Raw genomic sequence first — 26,025 nt, 5'->3', positions numbered from 1 at the left:
TTTTTTTTTTTTTACATTTTATTTATGTATACATATTTTTTATATATATATTATTTTGCATATCTGTTTATGTGTTTATGCATATTTCTTATTTTAGATGTCTGTTTACTTCATTGATATATTTAGATGTTTTTTTTTGTTGTTTTTTTTAAATCTTTTGCTATACACATTTTTATTTGTTAAACCTTTATTAAATGGTTGTTGCATTCAATTCATTGTGACACTTTGGCTTTACAAATAATTTGCACAGAAGTTTGTAGCTTGAGTTTCAAGAGTGAACCCTAGTATGTGAAACATAGTATATAGCATGCAACAATCATCTCCGATATAAAGTTATTTCATATTGTTAATCAGTCAAATGCAACTTTTGGCAGTCTAATGAAATAATGAGCCAAAAAAAGAAATGATAAAAGTCCCAGTTGATATTGCCGTCCATTTATCACACTGTGGGATACAGTATTTCACACAAATTACATTTCGAATAACTTACCGCTCCTACTGTTGCTGTAGTATGTAGTATGTATTCTGCACACAGTATGCAAATCTTCTGTGTATGTACAGCCAAAGAATGCAGTATGCTTGACTTGACCTTTGATTATTTCATTATCTGAATGCCAAACAGTGTGCATACTACATACTACTTCCTGTCAGAAATAACAAGAGCGCTGTTTTCAAAGATTAAGGTCGTACTAGTGTAAAATATCACTGTTTACCAATTAGAGACATGCTTTCATATGTATGCATGTATAATTCAGACTGATGTACCGTAGTGTAGATGGTGTGTTTTACTGTACGTTTCTTTTGTTTTGAGTTTGAACTTCACTGAGACGGAGGAATCAAAGCGGGATTGAAACGGTGATTAAGGTCTGTGTTGAATGAGAAAAATCATTTCTGAGGCTTTTCTTTAGATCAGTGCCTGATGAGACCTAAATACCAGCACGTCCCGACAACCGTGTCAAAGATTGATGATGAAAAACATGAAAACAGAGAGAATGAAGAGAAAGGAGGAGGAAAAGACAAGGGAATGTTTCGAAGCCTGTTATTTTAGGATGATTAATTTCAGAGAGCTGCAAATATGAATTTAAATACAAGACATACTAGAGCTGCTTTCAACCACTTCTGTTTGATTATGCTTTTATTAAAGGAATAGTTCAGGCAAACCTATGTGATTTTCTTTCTTCCAGAGAAAAGAGAAGAAATCAGAGAATGTAATATATTTAAGATGTAATTTATTCCCATTTAAAACAAATGTTCGGCTTAATATTTTTGTGGAAACCATGATTCATTTTTCAGGAGTCTTTGATGAATAGTAAGTTCAAAAGAACAGCATTTATTTGAAAAAATTTGTAACATTATAAAAGTCTGTACTGTCACTTTTGAACAATTTAATGCATCCTCAATGAATAAAAGTATTCATTGCTTTCAAAAAATGACCCCAAAGTTTTGAACAGTATTTAGTAGAATAAAATTAACATGTGTTTTCACTAAAAGAGACCAAAAGAAAAAAGAGACAAAAATTTAAGTTGTTATTCTCTGAAAATTTCAAATGTCATTTGTGTTCATATATATTCAAGCTTATTTTGTAAACAAAACACAGTATGTTTGTTTTATCAAATACTTCAATGGCATTTTAATGACAATTCTTGTCATATCAATGTTGTTTAAATGAACTAAAACTAATACTAAAACTTTTAAATGAAATTATGTAAAAACTGAAAAATAGAAATTAGAAATGTTTCCGTCAGCTAATTTAAATAAAACAAGCTTAAACCGAAGAACTGAAATCTCTAAAGTTAAAAAACAAAACAAAAATAAATTAAAGCTAAACAAAAAAATGAACTTGAAAATGAAATAAAAAATGAACTTTTTATATAAAAGATTCAAAATAGTAATAAATAATATATAAAAATATACAAAAAAAAATTACAGATAAAAATAATAATAATAACAATGACAAAAGCATACAATCAAATTTCTAAAACTTTCAAATGAAATAAAAACTGAACTGAATAGATAAAAAGCTTCAAAATAATAATAAACAATATGATAGTATATGAACAGTGCACATTGCAACAAAAAAAGTTCACTGAGAAATTGCTTGTAAATTTCACGAATAATTACAAAGAAATGGACATTAAATTAAGCATGAAATGCCTGAAAGTGAAGAAACATAAACTAAAAGCTATAAAACTCAGATTTTGATTTATTAAAACAAGTGGAGTAGATCATTTTCATGTGAAGTATTGATTGAAAACTCTTCCTGGAATGCATTTATCTATTAATCTGTGTGTTTTGTGACTCAGGTCTGCGTCTCGCGGAGCAGCTGGGCCGTCGGGAGGACGAGGCCAAGATCCGACACCGTCTGGGGCTCTCGCTGTGGGCCAGCGGCAATCTGGAGGAATCCCAGCACCAGGTATCGTCCGCTCACACACACACACACACACAGCCAATTTCCTGCAGTCTCCGCACAGATGCACACGATGCTCATGAACGCTCTTCTTGACAGTGCTCCACTGTCTCTGCTTCTTCTAATGATGTGTCTGTAGGCGGATGTGTGTGTGTGTGTGTGTGTGTGTTTTGGATGTTTGCAGACTTGTCATCACCGTCGGACTCTTCACTCGTGACTTCATCATTCTGTGAGGCAAACAAAGAGGCCGAATCTGATGTTCAGGGGGTCGAGCTGCACAAACACACACCCTCTGCATTTAGGCCCTAATTGATTCAGGCCTGTCAGCCCAAACCAGACCCTCGTCATCAGCAAACACTTGGTTTGTTTGAGGAATCGCTGCTCCGCTCCGCACCGCTGAGGATTTGGATGTAGCTTTGAGCAGGAATATTAAAGTTAACTAAATCTACAACTAAAAGCATAAAAAAACTTTAATGAAATAAACTTTTAAGTGAAATAAAATATTTTTTTTTATTATATTTTTATTGTAACGTTTAAAATTTCAGATGAATAGTTCTCATTTGAGTTTAAATGAATCTACTAAAATAACTGATGTTATATATTATATTATTATAATATTTAAAATAGTTTTAACAAAATCAATTGTATTAATTTAATAATTAGTATTAATAATATTAATTTCAATTTTATTATTACTATTTAATTTCAGTTAGTTAGCAGATAAATATTTTTCATTTTAATTTAGTTTAGATTGATGTACAAAAATAACTAAAACTGAAATAAAAATGTTTAAAAAAAATTAGACATATTTAAAAAATAAACTAAAGTAATAAAAATGACAAACACACAACAAAATTCCCAAAACTTGAACTAAAACAGAAAGAGAAGATATAAAAACTAATTCTAAATACTAGTAAAAACTGTAATAGTATCTCTAATTAACGCTGGTGTTTCGGAGCAGGAATCATATTAGCAAAATGTATTGAAAGAGTCACTCAAAGCTGCAGGGTGGGATCTCTTGAAACTAGCAGCATCAAAATGACCTGTAAAGACAGGGATTGTTTCTCAAACAGTCTCGCCTTAAAAGCAGGATGGATTGAGTCAGAACATGTTGAAGCGCTCCAACAAACACAGCTTTGTTTTGAAAGCACCGCAGTGTTTACTCTCCACTTGAATTGCATTTTTACAGTCGAGTGATTCATGAATTATTGCTAAATGGTTGAACTAAATCGTTAGGAAAACAGAAATTAACCTGACAGCATCAGAAATACCCTAGAGAGTTTATTTAAATGTCTGTTTGAATATTAAATGTAGTCATCTAGCATTTAATAATATTCTAGGGATGCGTGATATGTATGAGCTGTAGAGGTTGATAATTTTTCAGGAATCCCGCGGGATGGGAAACAAAATCGCTACGAATCACGTGATTGGGACGGGACAGGAAAAAATGTCAGCGGGAGTGGGAGGGACCAGGAATAGCAATGATACCCAACTTTATACACAAATATACCTTTTATATAAATAAACTGTATATTTTAATTCTGAACTCAATTGTAGTTGCCCTGTCTCTGTTTGCTTTGGTGTGTTAAGTGAATGACGCAGTCCGTGACGGACAGATTGTTAACGGCTGGTCTATGTGGTAACTGGTAATACACTCGGGCAGGACATCCGAACGCTCATCTATCATTCATCGACCTCAAATATGGCTTTTCATCTGAAAGATGTATGTAGCAACTTTCAGATGCCTAACCCTAACCCTAACCCTAACCCTAACTTTACATGGCCGCTCAATATGTTGTTAACCTAGAGAAATGTGTGCTATTGAAGTGTGGAGGATGGAAGCTGAATAGTGCGCTCGCTGCAGGACAGGCGCCGGTGAGCTCACGTGCTCTAATACATCTTTCGAATCTGTAAAGTCTCTATGTTTATTAGTGTGCACTCAGAATAACAACGAAACATTTCGCTTTAAAGCAAACAGGATGTGCTTTAGGTCTCTGTGAACTTGAGCTAGAAACTTTGACACTCCGTCTTTGAAAAATATATCTATAGAGAGAAATGTCTACTTTCAAATGAAAAAATGAAATGAAAAATTCAAATATAAAACGCATGGATGATTTATATTAAATTTAATGTGTGCAATGCACACTGTGCAAAGCTGGCTTTCAGTTCAATATAACAAAAAAACTACATTTTGGGGTTCTATTCAAGGTGGGCACGCTGTGATCTGTGCTATATTTTTACTGTACCTGACAGATTTCGGCCAAAAAAACAACAACACGGGATTTTCCCCTGGGATTGGGACGGGATGAGATTTTTTTTTTTTTGTGAGAGTTGGACGGGAGAGGTTTGAAAATCCAAATGAGCTGGTCTTTATATACACTATTTTTTAAAACCACTGTGATCAGTAAGATTTTTTTCTTTTTTTAAATAAATCAATGCTTTTATTCAGCAAAGATGCATTAAATTGATCAAATGTGACATTAAAGACGTATTGTTTCAAAAGGTTTTTATTTCAAATACATGCTGCTCTTTTGAACTTTCATCAATTCATCAAAGAATCCTGAAAAATAAATTATATCACGGTTTCCACAAAAATATGAAGCAGCACAACTGTTATCAACATTGATAATAATAATAAATGTTTCTTGAGCAGCAAGATTTCTGAAGGATCATGTGACTCTGAAGACTGGAGTAATGATGCTGAAAATTCATCATCACAGAAATAAATTACATTTATATTCACATAGAAAGCCATTATTCTAAATTGTAATAATATTTCACAATATTACTGTTTTTACTGTATTTTTGATCAAATAAATGCAGCCTTGGTGAGCAGAAGAGATTTTTTTTCAACAACATTAAAAAATCGTACCGACCCCAAACTTTTGAACACTTGTAAATATCGGTCAGTGTTGGCTGTTTATTTATTCTAGTCTTTTTTAATATTTTAATTGCCTAGCACTAATTTAAAAGGACAGTGGTAGATTACTGAAAAGATTGAACTCTTTAAAAGCTCATAAATCTGTTTTTGATGCCTCATAGGTGAGTGTTGCTACATGTGAAACTAATATATAATGTTATTTGATGGAAAATACATGGTCATATAAAAAAACCCCACAGGAAAAGAATTTCTGCCTGTAAACATCGAGCAGTAATAAAAAGTGTATTTCTGATCTGAATTAGACATCGCTGTTTGTTTTCCTGAAATATTTTAGGATTGCTTTGTGGACTAAACTTTTCAATCAATAACATAAAACCAGCCTGAGGTGTATTGAACCTCTAAGATTATTTTTTGAGCTCAAAGTGACAGATTTTATTTGATTTCTTTTATGATTACTGGAGGTCGTCGTCATCTCAGACGGTGACAGTGATTGTGGTCGTCTCTGTAATCGTCTGCTCACATTTCATCATGGCCGTCTGGGGAGGAAGGCTCTAGATTGTTCTTCTCCCTCTGTAAATTGCAGAGCGATTTTCACGTCTCGGGTACGGCGACGTGCGGGTCTCTGGTGCGGAGAAGGATGTTGATCACATATGTGCCAAACGTCTACAGGGAGACGGAAGATTAGAGGATAATGTGTTTAGATCATCGTACAGCCAGTCTTGTCAATTAGGCAGCTGTGCCATTGGGGAGGGACGTGCTTTAGTTTAGTCTGAAAGAGCGAGAAACCGTCAGACTGGAGTCTCACACGCCTCTGGCGGCAGCTGTCAATCAAACAGACACGCCATGTGCTACACGATCGTATCAGAGACGTTCAGTTGGGTGCCGCTTTTGTTAAGACGTCCAGACGTTTGTGCACAACACTATCTCACAAGAAAACATCACTGTTGTGACATTTTTCTCTTGCACCACCAAAAACTGTTTTAAATTCTTTCTCTTGGCTCAGTAACTGGAAAAGCGTAAAAATATGAGTGATGTTTGCCAATGCAGAAGTCAATGCCACAGTGCTAGGGTGTTTTAAATGGTTGTTAAAGTATTTTCAGTGCTTACTGTGTTGTCTCTGCATTCCTCAGGTCATCCAAGATGTAGATGAGTTTGTTTCGTCATCAGATTTGGAGAAATATCACCAATGGATCCTCTGCAGTGAATGGGTGCCGTCAGAATGAGAGTCCAAACAGCTGATAAAAACATCACAAGTAATCCAACCACTCCAGTCCATCAGTTAATGTCTTGTGAAGACAAAAGCTGCGTGTTTGGAAGAAACAAATTCATCAAGGCGTTTTTAACTTTAAACTGTTGCTTCTGGTAAAATATGAGTCCATAATCCATAAAATAGCTTCTTCCGTTGATAAAAAAAATGTCCACCTCATGTTGTCCTCTCACATCAACATTTTTGTTTAGAGCTGTTTTGGACTATTTTCGCTTGTAAACGGTGCTTGATCTGTGCATATTTCTCTCTTGGTTCCGGCAAGATGACTTTCACTGGAGAAATTAATATTATGGATGAAGGACTTGTATTTTAGCTGGAAGCGATGGTTTGAAGCTAAAAATATCTTAATCATGGGTTTGTTTTGCAAACATGCTGCTTTTGTCTTCACAAGACATTAATTGATGGACTGGAGTGGTCCGGATTATTGCGATGTTTTTTATCAGCTGTTTGGACTCTCTCATTCTGACGGCACCCATTCACTGCAGAGGATCCAATGGTGATATTTCTCCAAATCTGATGAAGAAACAAACTCATCTACATCATCTATGGGCGTGAGGGTGTCAGAAAATGCTAATTTTTGGTCAAACTATTCCTTTATCTTCCAAATGACATACTAAAGCTTTAAGTATGTACACACTCTTGTGAAAGTGCATTTGTGTTTGCAAAGTGTTTCAGGCCGTAGAGTGGAGAAAATGAAAAGAAACACGAGTCAGCTGATAGTACGGCGTGTGTTTTGTGAGTGTAGCAATAGTAGCTTTTCATGGCCTTCCTCCCTGGTGACTCAGTTTGGTGTGTGTGTGAGATGTATAGACAGTTCTGGAGCACTGCAGATGGAGTGTGTGTGTGTGTGTGCGTGCGCTGATGCATTCCGTTCTTAATTGATTGCAGGCTGGCCGTGCTGTATGCTGATGAAGGGCTCTCTGCAGCCGAACCCCTGAGAAACGCTGCATTCCACGCCACAAACACACACACACACGTGCTCGGACACACAAACACACATCTCGAAAACGCATAAATACTCACACATGCAACATCAGGCTAGACTACACGCTACTCCTCATATGAAGCAGGTTGGCTTGACACCTACAGTCCAGCTGCCCTTTTAAAACACATTCAACAGTATTTTTGACTAGTTTAGCAGTAAAAAATATCTAAATATTCTTTAAACAAGACACGTTTGCTTGGAGCACTTTGCATAAGGTATTAATATTAATATTTCCCTTTCGTAAATGTGTTTTCCTTGTTTTAAGTGTAATTAAATTTAACCTTACTAAATTTAGATCGATTTGTGCGTAAAACAAGAACCTAATTTTTTCCAGTGGGGTAAGAAAAAAAAAAAAATTGTAGATAAATTTTATTAAAACAAGTTATGCAAGCCTATATGTTTGCTTGTGATGTTAATTAGTCTTGCTTTAGGAATATTTACATATTTTATGGGAAAACAAAGTTAAAATTGCTTGCTAGAACTACATTGAGCTAATTAATGAGATGATATCTTGATTAATGTATAAATATTAGCTGATGTGGTTTCATTCTGCAGTTAATAGTGTTAATAGCGACATCTAAATTCCAGTGACTGCATTCACTTTAAACAACTTAAAAATCTAGAAAACACAATAATGCAGCTGAAAACACAGGGACAAAAAGCATTTACTAAATATTTAGATAAAAAAAAGAAGACATTGTTGATTGTTGACATTGTTTGTCCAGTAAATCATTTATTTAATCATTAAATCATATATTTGATCTGTAAAGTATTTATTTGATATGTGAATTTTAATAAGTCATTTATTTAATCAGTGAATAATTTATTTGATCAGTGAATTATTTAATCATGTATTTGATCTGAAATATATTAAATCACATTTCATTTATTTGATTAGTGAATCATATATTTAGTTTATTTATTGTTTATTTTGATTAGTGAATAATTTATTTAATCATCGGATCATGTATTTGATCTGTAAATCATATTTAATTTACTGAATCATTTATTTGATTAGTGAATCATATATGTGACAGTAGATAAGGGTCCATTTTTCGAAATTGAGATTTATATATCATCTGAAAGCTGAATAAATAAGTGATTGATTGTTAGGATCGGGCAATATTTGGCTGAGATACAACTATTTGAAAATCTGGAATCTGAGGGTGCAAAAAAAATCAAAATATTGAGAAAATCCCCTTTAAAGTTGTTCAAATGAAGTTCTTAGCAATGCATATTACTAATCAAAAATGAAGTTTTGATATATTTACAGTAGGAAATTTACAAAATATCTTTATGGAACATGATCTTTACTTAATACCCTAATGATTTTTGGCATAAAAGAAAACTCAATCATTTTGTATTTTTGGCTATTGCTACAAATAAACCCCAGCGACTTAAGACTGGTTTTGTGGTCCAGGGTCACATATTTACTTTATTTGATTAGTATATCATATATTTGTTTATCATTTATTTTATTATGTAATCGTTTATTTCATCAGTGAATTGTTTAAACAGTGAATCTGTATTTACTGTACATGAACCATGCTAGTGAATCAACTGACTAAAATGCATTTTGTAGCTCATAACTACAGTATTTGCTGCTAGAAAAGCTACATTGAAAGCATTTCTGTTACTCTACTGAAAAACCTCAAGTTATAGCATCACTGCTTCAACGCAGCACGCTGGTTTTGTCCCTGCTGTCTTTCCCTCCGCCGCTGTGAACGAGAGCTTATCATTAGCCAGAAACACCACATCAGTCATACCACACACAAACTCGCACTTTCGATCGCTAAACGAGAACCAGACCGGCCGGCGAAAACACTGCGACTTCCAGTCTCTGTGATTCAGATTTCATTTATTTCCACTGCAAACACAACTGTGGAGACGTTCAAGTGCTTAGATTGGTTTTATGTTGCTCAAAGGCTCGTGTGACAGATAAGCGTTTCATCTCGGCTTGCTGTGATTTGATTAAAGGCAACAAGAAAATAAGCTTAGAAAGAAGCTGGTGTGCTTTAGGTGTGGAGGTCTGCTGCCCTCCGATGTCTGCGTCTGAGCCCTGCATCCAAACACACTGCTCTCATTAGGCATCATGTTTCTGTGTAGCGTGATAACACACATGCCAGTGTTTCTGTGTCAGGGCAGGTCAGTGCTTTATTATTAACACATGTGAGTAATGCACAAAATCTTGTTTTTGTCTCACAGCTGTACCGTGCGTCGGCTCTGTTCGAGACCATTCGTCATGAAGCGCAGCACAGCACCGACTACAAGCTCTCCCTGTTCGACCTGCAGACCTCCTCGTACCAGGCTCTCCAGAGGGTCCTTGTCAGCCTCGGTATAAATATTCTCCTCCTATTTCTTCCTGTTTATATTATACATTATGCATCCGGAGCACAGAACAGCTTATCTGTGAATGTAAGGATTAATGTCCAGTCCTTACAGTAAAGTAAAGTGTGTGTTGCTCTGCAGGGGTTTGTTTTGCCCTAATGACCAGCTGAGTGGACGTTAAACTGCTTGTTATGTGGCTACACTGCAAAATGTGACTTCTTAATGAAGTAAATCTTAATTAAAATCTAATCTTTGAAACAGGATATATTTATTTATTAGTGTATTTTGTTTATACTACCCTGGCTTGTGGAAATGTGAAAAATATATGATGCAATGTTGCTTCTGAAGCAAGTTGATGTTTTTTGAGGAATTTTTGATAAATAAAATAAAATAAATAAATAAAAAAACTCATTAAAAAAGGAGTTTTTGATCTGTGCTTGCCAATAAATCAATAAATGGAGATGACATGCACTACCATTCAAATGTTTGTGGTCGGTGAGATTTAATGCTTTGAAAATGTATTGTGAAACTTTTTTATAATTCAAATGAGCTATTTGAATGCATTTTAAAATGTAATTTATTCCTGTGATGCGCAGCTGAATTTTTTCAGCATCATTACTCCAGGCTTCAGTGTCACATGATCCTTCAGAAATCATTCTAATATACTGATTTGCTGCTCAAGAAATAGTTATTATTATAAATATATATATAAAAAAAGCAGTTGTGCTGTTCCATATTTTTGTGGAAACTGATACATTTTTAGATAAAACAGAAAAATTATTAAAAGAACCACATTTGTTTGAAATATAAATCTTTTATAACATTATAAAGGCTTTTCTGTCAAGTTTAAGCATTTTAATGTGTCCTTTCTGAAAAAAGGATTCATTTCCTACTGAAAAACTCTTACTAACACAAACTTTTGAATGGTATTGTATATATTGATCTGGGTTTTCCCCTTTTTCATGTAATTAATGTATACACAGACTGTCACGATTCAAAAAGCATCATAAAAACACAATAAAAGTAGCTCCTTTGCTAGTTTTCTGAAGTTATACGATAGCTTTATGTGATGAACAGATCAAAATGAAGTAACGCTCTCCCAGTTGAGCAGATAAGGTTTATTTTGGCCATTATGGTGACCTGTGGTAGAAATCATTGCTTTCTGTGGTCTGCAGTTCATTGCATATGTATAAAAGCTTAAAGATCTCTGGAAATGAAGTTAGAAGTGCTTGGATGTGTTTGTGGGTTTACGAAGACCAGCGCTGACCTCTGACCTCTGACCTCTGCTCAGGTCACCATGATGAAGCTCTGGCCGTGGCGGAGCGCGGACGCACTCGGGCCTTTGCTGACCTGCTGGTGGAGAGACAGACGGGCCAGCAGGACTCTGACCCCTACACGCCCGTGACCGTGGAGCACATCCTGGACACTGTGAACGGGCAGCGGGCACTGGTGCTCTACTTCTCTCTGGCGGCAGGATACCTGTACAGCTGGCTCCTGGCCCCCGGCTCCGGTAAGACACTCACAAAGGGTCAAACCTCACAATTAATTAAAATGATAAAACTTACATAATTTAACTACAATTTATTTAAAAATGTTTGAAAAAAGTAAAGTTTTTTGGTCCTATGAAATCAGTTTTATTTTTTCTGGAATTATGTTTTAATTTTTGTCTTTTTTCCAGTTAAATTTTAGTAAACAAAAGGCATTTCTTAAACAGTTTAACAACAATTTATTAAAAAGGTGTATATATATATATATGTGTATATATACACATACACAGTATGCGGCAGTCCTGTGTATATATATATACTGTATATATGGGAAAAAATAAAGATGATATAGAGCCCTTAAAAAAAATATATATATATGTATATACACTCACCTAAAGGATTATTAGGAACACCTATTCAATTTCTCATTAATGCAATTATCTAATCAACCAATCACATGGCAGCTGCTTCAATGCATTTAGGGGTGTGGTCCTGGTCAAGACAATCTCCTGAACTCCAAACTGAATGTCAGAATGGGAAAGAAAGGTGATTTAAGCAATTTTGAGCGTGGCATGGTTGTTGGTGCCAGACGGGCCGGTCTGAGTATTTCACAATCTGCTCAGTTACTGGGATTTTCACGCACAACCATTTCTAGGGTTTACAAAGAATGGTGTGAAAAGGGAAAAACATCCAGTATTCGGCAGTCCTGTGGGCGAAAATGCCTTGTTGATGCTAGAGGTCAGAGGAGAATGGGCCGACTGATTCAAGCTGATAGAAGAGCAACTTTGACTGAAATAACCACTCGTTACAACCGAGGTATGCAGCAAAGCATTTGTGAAGCCACAACACGCACAACCTTGAGGCGGATGGGCTACAACAGCAGAAGACCCCACCGGGTACCACTCATCTCGACTACAAATAGGAAAAAGAGGCTACAATTTGCACGAGCTCACCAAAATTGGACGGGTGAAGACTGGAAAAATGTTGCCTGGTCTGATGAGTCTCGATTTCTGTTGAGACATTCAGATGGTAGAGTCAGAATTTGGCGTAAACAGAATGAGAACATGGATCCATCATGCCTTGTTACCACTGTGCAGGCTGGTGGTGGTGGTGTAATGGTGTGGGGGATGTTTTCTTGGCACACTTTAGGCCCCTTAGTGCCAATTGGGCATCGTTTAAATGCCACGGCCTACCTGAGCATTGTTTCTGACCATGTCCATCCCTTTATGACCACCATGTACCCATCCTCTGATGGCTACTTCCAGCAGGATAATGCACCATGTCACAAAGCTCGAATCATTTCAAATTGGTTTCTTGAACATGACAATGAGTTCACTGTACTAAAATGGCCCCCACAGTCACCAGATCTCAACCCAATAGAGCATCTTTGGGATGTGGTGGAACGGGAGCTTCGTGCCCTGGATGTGCATCCCACAAATCTCCATCAACTGCAAGATGCTATCCTATCAATATGGGCCAACATTTCTAAAGAATGCTTTCAGCATCTTGTTGAATCAATGCCACGTAGAATTAAAGCAGTTCTGAAGGCGAAAGGGGGTCAAACACAGTATTAGTATGGTGTTCCTAATAATCCTTTAGGTGAGTGTATGTATGTATGTATGTATATATATATATATATATATATATATATATATATATATATATAATTTTTTTTGTTCTGAATTCTCAATTTGTTTCTTCATTTTTCAATGACATTTTAATAATCATAAAGCATATCTAATTAATTAAAATTATAAAACTTACATGATTTAATAATTTATTTAAAAATGCTCAAAAACCATGTCTATTCAGTTTAATTCATAAATTTTTTTACAATATAATATATATTTATATATATATATATATATATATATATATATATATATATATATATATAAATATATATTATATTGTAAAAAAAATTATGAATTAAACTGAATAGACATGGTTTTTGAGCATTTTTAAATAAATTATTAAATCATGTAAGTTTTATAATTTTAATTAATTAGATATGCTTTATGATTATTAAAATGTCATTGAAAAATGAAGAAACAAATTGAGAATTCAGAACAAAAAAAATTATATATATATATATATATATATATATATATATATATATGTATATATATATATATGTATATATATATTTTTTTTTTACAATAATAGGGCTCTATGAAATGTTTTATTTTTCAGAAATTCTGTGTCTGCTCTTTTAGTTTGTATATTTAATAGACAGTATATATATATATATATATATATATATATATATATATATATATATATATATATATAATTATTATTATTATTATTTTTTTTTTTATGAAACTTGACCTCATTATGATTTGATCAAGTGTACAGGCCTACTTCTGATTTATTTATCCAAAATTTGCCAAATTCCGTGGCATTCTGCATCATAGAGTAAATTCCATTTTTATGACTGGATTCTATGATTCTTTTCATGTTTTCCATTGAAATCGTAGGATCCTAAACACAGATTAAAGACTAAGAGTGCAGTAGTGTGTAGTGTGTGTGGAGGCGGTGATGTGTGTGTGATGGAGGTGTCAGACAGACACCGCACACATCTGAACAGTTCATCAGAGCCCGATCCGGAGACACGCTCAGACACGGTCTGTCTGTTTGAACACAGACCAACACCGCCGCTCAGATCAATAAGATACACAGTGATCTGCGAAACTGATGCCTTTCTCATGCTGTAAAGGTACGTTTCTGTACCATTTTATGCATTTCATTTGACAAAGTGCATCTAGAAGTGTTAATAAATTGCATTAAACCATCTCAAGCTAAACTAGATGAGTATGATTTTTTTTTTACATTTAAAAAATAAAAAATCTTATTTTAAAAGTTAATTAAAAAAAATATATACTGTTTTAAAAGCTATCAAAAAATGATGTCATTTAAGCCATTTACTCAAAAGGCATCTGTTATACACCCAAACACACCATAAGTTTGGTTGAACCACATCCTACAACAGAAACAATTATTTGATCAAATCTGGAGTTGGCAGGGACACACGCACACACACACACATGCACATGCTCAGTTGATCGGTGTGTTTGTCGCTGTTGTATTCCTCACACCTTCTGTTCCCAGAGGCTTCATTGTGCCGCCTGCTGTTTGGTGAAGCTGGTAAAAAGCTGTGAATTAACGCAAAGCGGCAGTACCACCTGCCTCCATAATCCCACCCCTCACAACCACACACACTAAGGGTGTTACCGTTTTGCAGTTTTTATTTTAATGCTGTATTATGTTAATACATATTTAAATTTCAGTTCAGTTTTAACAATGTTTAGAATTTTTATGGACATATATTTAATAAGATTGTTATATTCAGTTTTTATATTTTAAATATATTTTTATATTTGTGATGTATTTTTTCTTTAAGGTTTATGTATTTATGTACATTTAACATTTTTACATTTTATGTTTTTTAAAGCGGTATTTTAATTTGTCATATATACAGTTTTTACCTCATAAAGCTTTATATTATTTAAATTTAAAATTTTAAAATTTTATTTTGTTTTAAATATATAACAATATAGCTAAAATTGTGTGTGTGTGATTTTTTTTTTTTTTTCTTTTAAAAATTTAACATTTTCACATTTTATATGTTTGTATGGGTGTAGTTTTTGTTTATTTTTCATTTTCATAGTTATATTTAAGCTAAATATTAAGCCAACAATTCTGATTTTATTTTATTTATTTGTTTGTTTGTTTATTTATATTTATTATCTATTTATTGTGTGTTTTTGTATATTTATGCAACATACTTTTAGTTTCAGATTTTTTTTTTTTTTTTCATAAACTTGTCTGACTCATGTCAGTTTTGAAAATATTTTGAAATCAACCATTTTCATCTTAGTTTTAGTATACTAAGATACCTTGGACATGCACACACGACTGCACACATCTTCATCTCTCTGGACTTGAAGCTCATTTATTTATTCCAGCATTGGCGTCTGTAACAGAAAGACAAGCTCATGCAATCAAATAGAAATATGTCTGAAAACGGGGAGTGCTTTTGCTCATTTACAATATTCACCTAACTAGATTTCAGCCTCTCGCAGGAGAGCGCTGACCTTGCTTGTGACTCTTGTGTGGCTCTATGCGTTATTCTAACTCCATTATTACGCAAAGCACGCGCGTTATGTCTGAAACACTGATGCTCTCAGGAGTTTGAGAGCATTCGGTCCGGTCTGAACTCTGCTGGATGATCGTCTTTTACATCTGACCTTTAAGTTTGATCGTTTTAAGATTGAACTACTTTACCATTTGTGAAATCAGAAAGCTCTTATAGTGCACTGCTTTTATAAAACATCACCAGCAGCAATATTCAACATTAATCACCATTGATATCATCTCTGTGCAAATCAGCTTTAGCTCTGCTCTCCATCTCACAGGTATCCTGAAGTTTCATGAGGTGTATCTGGGCGAGGGTGCGTCGGATGGCGGTACGTCAGACTTCCAGGAGGGTGGTGGCGGGTCTGTGCCTGCGGGTGGTGGCTGTGGAGGCTCGTCTCTGGAGCAGCACATCAGTAATGCACGGGAAGCTCTGGGTGTGGACTCATATTACAGCAGGTGAATGCTTCAATCATACAGCCTCCATACAACATGATCACACACACACACCACAGCTAAATTCTGTTGTCCGTTCACCTTTTATGTTCCACGTCATATTCCATTCATTTATTAAATATATTTAAATCATTTCTGACTGTATTTACGGTTTAAAATGAGTTTCTCAATTTATGTAATCTGGTGATGTAATCTAGAGCATTGTTAGGTTGTTGCTAAGGTGTTCTGGGCTTTGCTAGGTTGTCGTTAAGCTTTACTGGATGTTAGGGTGTTGCTAGGTGCTTGCTAGGGCATATTTTTTGTTACGTTATTGTTAAGTGGTTGCTATGGTGTTCTGAGCTTTGCTAGGTTGTTGCTAGGGTGTACTGGATATTAGGGTGTTGCTAGGTGGTTGCTAGGGTGTACTAGATGTTTGTTAGGCCCTCGCTAGGTGGTTGCTATGGTGTACTGGATGATAGGGTGTTGCCAGGTGAATGCTAGGGTTTTCTGGATGTTTAAGCATCAATGGGTGTTGCTAGCTTTGTTTTGGCATTGCTAAGAGGTCTGGATGTTTGATAGGGTGTAATAATTTTACAGTGGTGCTAGGTGGGTTCTAGGGTGTACTGGATGTTAGAGTGTTGCTAAGGTGTTCCTAATGTTTGTTAGGGTGTTGCTAGGTAATTTCAAGGGTGCACTGAATGTTAGAGCATTGATAGGTGGTTGCTATGGTGTTCCTAGTGTTTGTTAGGGTGTTGCTAGGTAATTTCAAGCATGTATTGGATGTTAGAGCATTGCTAGGTGGTTGCTATGGTGTTCTTAATGTTTGTTATGGTATTGCTAGTGTTGCTAGGTCATTTCAAGGGTGTACTGAATGTTAGAGCATTGATAGGTGGTTGCTATGGTGTTCCTAGTGTTTGTTAGGGTGTTTCTAGATGATTTCAAGCATGTACTGGATGTTAGAGCATTGCTAGGTGGTTGCTATGGTGTTCTTAGGGGCAGTCGTGGCCTAATGGATAGTGTCGGACTTGTAACCCGAAGGTCGTGGGTTCGAGTCTCGGGTCCAGCAGGGATTGTAGGTGGGGGAGTGAATAACCAACACTCTCTCCACCTTCAATACCACGGTGAGACCCTTGAGCAAGGCACCGAACTCCCAACTGCTCCCTGGGTGCCACAGCATTGGCTGCCCACTGCTCCAGGTGTATGTTCACTACTGTGTGAACACTTGGATGGGTTAAATGCAGAGCACAAATTCCGAGTATGGGTCACCATACTTGGCCACACACCACTTCCCTTTCCCTTCCCTTTCCCAAGGGTGCACTGTTTGTTAGGGTGTTGCTAAGTGGTTGCTCATTATTAAAAAATATTAAAAAATAGTATTCTGTTTGTTATGATAGATATTATGAGATCATTTTTGTAATGTTTAAACTTTGAAAATATATGTTCGCAAAACATTGAACAAAATAATGTTACTCCCTTTGATCTTCTTAGTTTTGTAAAATATAAAAGTAAATGAACTAAGCAGCATATTGTTGAATCTCTCTATTTCTGTTTGTTTTATGGTTTTATAAAATACGGACGACTATGTTGAAAGGCGAGATTTAAGAATATGCTTTTCCCAATAAAATATTACAGTAGAAGTGCCGCAGAGCGCAGCTGTGCTCGTGTTAGTGTGAATGTCTGCATCCTCCTAAATATATCCTGATGGATATATCCTCAAGTGCAGCAGGGTGGAGTGTGCACATGTGCACGTTCATGCTCTGCAGGAAGCATATCTCAGTGCTCAGCGATGCTGTCATATGCCGCGGTGGGGCTGGAGGCCACAGCGCACTGATCTCTGGCTCTGTGGCGCTAACCAGGTGGCAGCTGAAGAGTTAGTCACCTCTTGCATGGAGGAAGCTCTGCTTGTGTTGAGTTCACTCTGACATGTAATTAGGTGAAGATGCTGGCAGGTTTGGAGGAGCAGAATGCAGAGAGAAGGATGGTAGAACATCAGAAGTTCTTGGTGTGAATTAAGCAGCAGCCTGAAACAAAGGCCATTATTGTACGTGCACAGAAAGCCGCCGGTGCCAGTGCATTAGTCACTAGAGGTGTGATGGCTTCTCCCAGCGAGCTCTGCGCTCATCCCTGCCCATTAAAGGATAATTTAGCGCTTGACTGAGGGGCTGCGAGCAATCTTTTCCACTTGGTTGGGTGCAATATGCCACCTTTGAAGACCCCATTCATTGTGCAGAAAGAAATAGGCACGAACAGGAATTGTGATACCCGCGACCGGCTGCAATATGAGCGATTATGGCTCGTTTAGCGAGACCTCTTGAACCCTTTAGTTAAGACGGATCCGTGTGTGTTGACTGGAGTGCCGCTTGTGAGATTCATTAGAATAGCTCTGTGATTAATGCACGGATTGTTCATGTGACTGGGGTTTGCCCATGCAAAACCCACCGCCATGAAGGGGGGTTGCCAGGACTTTACTGTACAGTTGCTAGGTGCCAATGAGCCCATGCCCAAGTGTTATATTCTGGTCTCTAGATGAAATGGATATGATAGCCTGTTTTCACCTCTGAGTAGAAAATTAATTAAGAGATAAGGTTTAATACAAAAATGTAGTCATATTGGAAGATATATAGTTATGTAGATAGATATATATAATATTATGAGAGAAATGGTCATATTTCAAGATATATGAAGTCATATTGTGAGATATATCAGAACCAGAATGAGCTTTATTGCCAGGTATGTTTACACATACGAGGATTTTTTTTTGTGACAGAAGCTTCCACAGTGCAACAGAATGACAGTGACAGAACAAAAAACACAGATAATAAAAAGAAGAATTAAAAAATAGAACAAGTAAATAAGGAATAACAATATACAAATTGACAAATGTGTGTACAGGTATATAACAATAGACAGTTGTATGTACAGGTATATTATGTGCATTTGAAATGTAGACAAAAGTATCCATGTTAGATAAATAAGTGTATAAGGGTAAAAATAGTGTGTGTTCCACAATTATTGTCAAGTGTTCATGAAATGGATTGCCTGAGGGAAGAAACTGTTCCTGCCTGGGCTTTCTGGTGCTCAGAGCTCTGTAGCATCGACCAGACGGCAACAGTTCAAAGAGGGAGTGTGCTGGGTGTGAGGGGTCCAGAGTGATTTTGACTGCCCTTTTTCTCACTCTGGATGAGTACAGTTCTTGGAGACTGGGGAGGGTTGTACCAATGATTTGTTCAGCAGTCCGAACTACCCTCTGTAGTCTTCTGAGGTCAGATTTGGTAGCTGAGCTGAACCAGACAGTTATTGAAGTGCAGAGGACGGATTCATTAATGGCAGAGTAGAACTGTTTCAGCAGCTCCTGTGGCAGGTTGAACTTCCTCAGCTGGCGAAGGAAGTACAACCTCTGCTGGGCCTTTTTAACAATGGAGTCAATGTGAGTGTCCCACTTCAGGTCCTGAGAGATGGAGGTGCCCAGGAACCTGAATGACTCCACTGTCGTTACAATGCTGTCCGTGATGGTGAGTGGGGGGAGAGCAGGTGGGTTTCTCCTGAAGCTCACGATCATATCCACTGTTTTGAGCGTGTTGAGCTCCAGGTTGTTAAGACTGCACTAGACAGCCAGCTCTTTAACCTACTGTCTATAAGCAGACTCGTCACCGTCCTGAATGAGGCCGACAACTTCAGGAGCTTGACAGAGGGGTCTTTAGATGTGCAGTTGTTGGTGTACAGGGAGAAGAGCAGTGGGGAGAGAACACAGCCCTGAGGAGCTCCAGTGCTGATCGTACGGGTGTTGGATGTGTATTTTCCCAGCTTCACTAGCTGCTGCCTGTCTGTCAGGAAGATGTTGATCCACTGACAGACGGAGGTGGGCACGGAGAGCTGAGTTAGTTTGGACAGGAGGAGGTCTGGAATGATAGTGTTAAAGGCCGAGCTGAAGTTCACAAACAGGATCCTCACATAAGTCCCTGGTCTGTCTAGATGTTGCAGAACATAATGCAGTCCCATGTTGACTGTATGGTCCACAGACCTGTTTGCTCTGTAGGCAACATGAAGAGGATCCAGCAAGGGTCCAGTAATGTCCTTCAGGTGGGCCAGCACCAGTTTTTCAAAAGACTTCATGACCACAGATGTTAGAGCCACAGGCCTGTAGTCATTTAGTCCTGAAATTTTGGATTTCTTTGGGATGGGGATGATGGTGGAGCGTTTGAAACATGAAGGGACTTCGCATAGCTCCAGTGATATGTTGATCTGTGTGAAGATGGGGGCCAGGTGGTCAGCACAGGATTTCAGACAGACTGGTGTAACACAATCTGGGCCTGGTTCTTTCTTTCTCTTCTGCTTCCGGAAGACCTGGCACACATCGTCTTCGCTGATCTGAATTGCAGATGTGGGGGAGAGGGGTGTTGCTAGAGGTGCAAACCTGCAGTAGAACTCATTCAGACCGTCTGCCAGTTGTTGATTCTCCACAGTGCCGGGGGATGGTGTCTTGTAGTTGGTGATCTCTTTCAGACCTTTCCACACTGGAAGAGAATTGAATCCTTATTTTTTTCAGAATAATTCCTTAATTATATATAATTATATATGGTAATATTATGAGCTATATAAAGTCATATTTCAAGATTGTGAAATAATGAGATATTTGAAGTCAATGTGAAGTAGTGTCATTCATAAGTCACATTGTAAGATATTTAGTAATAGCATGATATATAGTAATATCTCCAGAAATATTGTCATAATGCGAGATGTGAAGTCATATTGCAAAATGTATATAGTATTATGAGATATATCATATGTTGATATAAAGCCATATATATATATATATATATATATATATATATATATATATGTATATATATGTGTGTGTATGTATGTATGTTTGTATGTATATGTGTGACCCTGGAGCACAAAACCAGTCATAAGGGTCAATTTCTTAAAATTGAGATTTGTTATGATAGGACAATATTTGGCCGAGATACAGCTATTTGAATATCTGGAATCTGAGGGTGCAAAATAATCTAAATACTGAGAAAATCGCCTTTAAAATCCAAATGAAGTTCTTGGCAATGCATATTACTAATAAAAAATTAAGTTTTGATATATTTATAGTAGGAAATTTACAAAATATCTTCATGGAACATGATCTTTAATTAATATCCTAATTATTTTTGTTATAAAAGAAAAATCGATAGTTTTGACCCATACAATGTATTCTTGGCTATTGCTACAAATATACCCGTGCCACTTAAGACTGGTTTTGTGATCCAGATATAATTAGATATATAGTCATATTTTAATATACAGTCATAATCTGAAATACAAAGTAATATATTTAAGGTATAAAATCATATTATGATATATACATAGTACTTTACGAGGAGTCACTATAAGATATTGTAACATTGAGACATATGAAGTCATTTTAAGAAAAAAGTCATAATGTGATATGAAGTCATGTGAGATATATAGTAATATTATGTGATATACTGTATAGTAATATTATGAGATGTATTAAGTCCTAATTTATGAAAGGAACTCTGAAGCAGATGAAAATCATATTTTGAGATATACAAAGTCACAATGTAAGGTATATTGTAACACTATGGGATACATTGTCATTATGAAAGGTATATAGTAACATTATGAGAGATTAATTCATAATGTGAAATATGAATTGATTTGCCTGTTTCATCATTCAGCAGGTGAAAATCGTAATTATCCACTATCCACTCTTCAACAAGATACATGATTTGAGGAATCATTCATGTCTGTGGAGCAAGTGGTACAGGATGACTTGCACATTAACAATGGATATGCTTGAGAGTTTGATCATATCACTAACCCTCAGTATGAGCAGTAGTAACAATGATAGCAAAACACCACTAATTAGGGCATTTCACACCACAGTGTCTAGTGCTTTCCCAGGTCCATTTGAGTTTGTTTGCTTGCCATATAAGCTGCGGTCTGAGTTATGGTTCATAAACCAATTCGGCCTAATTTGTGGAAATAAACTGCTGTTGATGATTTATCATTTGTATATTATAGTCTAATGCATTCTTATTGCTGCTTGTCTCAGCAGAAACAGCTTTCAAATGCATTCGCAGCAGACAGCGAGTTCAATTTTAGTCGGCTGGTAAACAGCTTCCGCCTGTGCTCACAGTGTTCCTCCGGAGGCGTAATCAAACTCAGACCCAGTGTGAACAACCTTAGTTAACCTACCCGATCAGGTTAGAGAGCTGCTCACTATAGGAAGGTTTTCTTTTCAGAGCATCCTCGCATATCTCTGCCTGCCACACATGGCCCACGGCGCTGTCTCCACATCTGAGCCATCTTCATTTCCAATGCACGCTTCCCAAACATATCTACCCGGGGCTGCATCCACAACAGCTCAGGTGCAGGAGCACATACGGACAGGTCGCAGATGCAACCGTTTGCCCCACGACTGGGTCGAAGTCTGTCACTTTAAGCACAAAAATATGAAGAGCAGATCTCATTCTCCAGCTCCTCCGGTGCTTTTCATTTCTGGTTGGCACGAAAATTAGATTATTCCCATCCTACAGGGTTGTACCCTGACAAAGAATTAAATTAACATTTCAACTGGATTTGGGACGGCTTCCGTCTCGAAAGGGAGTGCAACGCGCGCCGAAACATGTTTGCGGAGATAAAGAATGCAAAATGAGAAGAATGTTGGTGCTCTGACATTTTGCAATAGTTCAGAAATCTAGGGAAGACGATTAGCAGACATTCCATTTCATTCTTAGAGCAAAGGGCTTAAACAAACATGCGCTAATGAGCTATTGAGATGTCTGTAGAGCATTCAATATATAGTCAATGTAATAAGATAAGTCATATTGTGAGATAAATAGTAATATTATGAGATAGAAGTAATATTTTGAGATATTCAAGTCATTGTGAGGTACATAGTCATATTTTGAGACATGAAATACAGTATCTTACAGAAGTGAGTACACCCCTCACATTTTTGTAAATATTTTATTATATCTTTTCATGTGACAACACTGAAGAAATTACACTTTGTTATACAAGCTGTACACTCACTACTTTACATTGTAGCAGTGTAAATTTGCTGTCCCCTCAAAATAACTCAACACACAGCCATTAATGTCTTAACCACTGGCCACAAAAGTGAGTACACCCCTAAGTGAAAATGTCCAAATTGGACCCAATTAGCCATTTTCTCTCCCTGGTGTCATGTGACTCGTTAGTGTTACAAGGTCTCAGGTGTGAATGGGGAGTAGGTGTTTTAAATTTGGTGTTATCGCTCTCACTCTGTCATACTGGTCACTGGAAGTTCAACATGGCACCTTATGGCAAAGAACTCTCTGAGGATCTGAAAAAAATAATTGTTGGTCTACATAAAGATGGCGTAGGCTATAAGAAGATTGCCAAGACCCTGAAACTGAGTTGCAGCACAGTGGCCAAGACCATACAGTGGTTAAACAGGACAGGTTCCGCTCAGAACAGGCCTCGCCATGGTCGACCAAAGAAGTTGAGTGCACTTGCTCAGCATCATATCCAGAGGTTGCGTTTGGGAAATAGACGTATGAGTGCTGCCAGCATTCCTGCAGAGGTTGAAGGGGTGGGGGGTCAGCCTGTTAGTGCTCAGACCATACGCCGCACACTGCATCAAACTGGTCTGCATGGCTGTCGTGCCAGAAGGAAGCCTCTTCTAAAGATGATGGACAAGAAAGCCCGCAAACAGTTTGCTGAAGACAAGCAGACTAAGGACATGGATTACTGGAATCATGTCCTGTGGTCTGATGAGACCAAGATAAACTTATTTGGTTCAGATGGTGTCAAATGTGTGTGGCGGCAACCAGGTGAGTACAAAGACAAGTGTGTCTTGCCTACAGACAAGCATGGTGGTGGTAGTGTCATGGTCTGGGGCTGCACGAGTGCTGCTGGCACTGGGGAGCTACAGTTCATTGAGGGAACCATGAATGCCAACATGTACTGTGACATACTGAAGCAGAGCCTGGGCCGCAGAGCAGTATTCCAACATGATAACGACCCCAAACACACCTCCAAGACGACCACTGCCTTGCTAAAGAAGCTGAGGGTAAAGATGATGGACTGGCCAAGCATGTCTCCAGACCTAAACCCTATTGAGCATCTATGGGGCATCCTCAAACGGAAGGTGGAGGAGCGCAAGGTCTCTAACATCCACCAGCTCCGTGATGTCGTCCAGTGGCAACCTGTGAAGCTCTGGTGAACTCCATGCCCAAGAGGGTTAAGGCAGTGCTGGAAAATAATGGTGGCCACACAAAATATTGACACATTGGGCCCAATTTGGACATTTTCACTTAGGGGTGTACTCACTTTTGTGGCCAGCGGTTTAGACATTAATGCCTGTATGTTGAGTTATTTTGAGGGGACAGCAACTTTATTTCACATTGTAGCAAAGTGTAATTTCTTCAGTGTTGTCACATGAAAAGATATAATAAAATATTTTAAAAAATGTGAGGGGTGTGTTCACTTCTGTGAGATACTGTAAATGTGAGATAAGAAGTCATGATATACACATTGCCCTCCAAAAGTTTGGAAACACCCCAACCTTCCTAAACCTTCCAACAAGACAATGACCACAAGCACACTTCCAAGCTGTGCAAATCCTATTTGGAGAGGAAACAGTCAGCTGGCATCATGCCTGTCATGGAATGGCCTCCCCAATCACCCGACCTCAACCCAATTGAGCTACTATGGAAGGAACTGGACCGTGATGTCCGGAAGAAGTGTCCAACCAGTGTGAATCATCTTTGGGCAATCCTTCAGGAGGCTTGGTGTAATATACAGTATCAAGTCAATGTTTGAATGAACTGACATCTCAGATGCCCAGAATATGCAGAGCTGTAATAGCTGTTAATGGTGGATATTTTTGATGAATCGAAAATTCATTTTTTTTCTGTCTATAAACTGTTTATGTAATAAAATATGTTTTCGTAGTTTGTGTTGTCCCTTATCAGTGCAAAATTATCACAAATTAAAAAGCATTCATGCCAATAGTGTTCAAAACCCCACTTTTCTAGGGCGTTTCCAAACGTTTGGAGGGCAGTGTATATTCATAGGAATATGAGTTATACACATAAGTTATATTCATAAGTTATATTTTAACGTATGTCATTGTGAGATATATAGTAACATTATGAGATATATTAAGTCATATTTTGAGATATTAAGTCATATTGTGACTTAATTTGGTCATATTGTGAAATATATATTTATGACATATTTTGTTATATTGTGAAATATATAAAGTCATATTTTGGGATATGAAATAAATGTGATTTATATTCATAGGGATATGAGATATTTAAAGTTACATTTTGAGACAAAGGCATATTATGAGATACATAGTAATATTATGCAATACATGATCCTGTTTTGAGAAATATGAGTATTCATATACAGTAATATTATGAGATATAGTAATTTTGAGAAATATTAAGTAAATGTGAGATGTATCTAGTAGTATGAGATATATAGTAATATTATGAGATGTATATAGTATTATAAGATATATAAAGTCATATAGATATAAATAAAGCCATGTTGTGAGATATATAATAATATTATGCAATATATAGTCAGAATTTGAGATATAATGCCATATGATGTTGTATGTATATATAATATGAGATATATAAAATTATATTTTGAGATACATTAAGTGATTGTGAGATGTGCAGTAATATTATGCTATATATTCATATTTTGGAGTCATTGAGATGAAGTCTTAATTTGAGATGTATAAAGTCATAATGTAAAAACTCAGATGACATTATGCATACAGTAATATGAGATATACTGTATAAAGTTAAATTTCAACATAGGGAAGAGGATAAGCAGACGTTCCCCTTCATTCTCAGAGCAAAGTGCTTAAACAAACACACGCTAACGAGCTATTCAGACGTCTGCATTCGAATCTCTTCATATCGACATGTTTTATTGCCATCTGATAATGCGTCCAAAATAATCAGCGGAACATCTGCGTCGTGCATTAGGTGCAAATGAAGAGCATTTTGTGTGTAATTGAGGTGAGGTGGATAAAACCTTAGTAACTCAATAGAGGAATCCAAGTGTGTTGTC

At 36.7% G+C, this 26,025-nt stretch overlaps 1 protein-coding gene across 1 annotated transcript in view; it reads left to right on the top strand.

The window, feature by feature from the left end:
• The window catches only part of LOC306865726 (tetratricopeptide repeat protein 28-like), a 283,922-nt gene that overhangs the window by 240,872 nt on the left and 17,025 nt on the right, over nucleotides 1-26,025 (top strand). The window contains exons 9-12 of the mRNA XM_079410488.1: nucleotides 2,304-2,413; nucleotides 9,746-9,875; nucleotides 11,160-11,378; nucleotides 15,774-15,951. Coding sequence (XP_079266614.1) covers nucleotides 2,304-2,413; nucleotides 9,746-9,875; nucleotides 11,160-11,378; nucleotides 15,774-15,951 — 637 coding nt within the window. The remainder of the gene's footprint in view (nucleotides 1-2,303; nucleotides 2,414-9,745; nucleotides 9,876-11,159; nucleotides 11,379-15,773; nucleotides 15,952-26,025) is intronic.

The sequence above is a fragment of the Barbus barbus genome (assembly GCF_936440315.1).
Source record: "Barbus barbus genome assembly, chromosome: 47".
Classification (NCBI taxonomy): Eukaryota; Metazoa; Chordata; class Actinopteri; order Cypriniformes; family Cyprinidae; genus Barbus; species Barbus barbus.
This window is presented reverse-complemented; position numbering and strand designations above follow the sequence as displayed.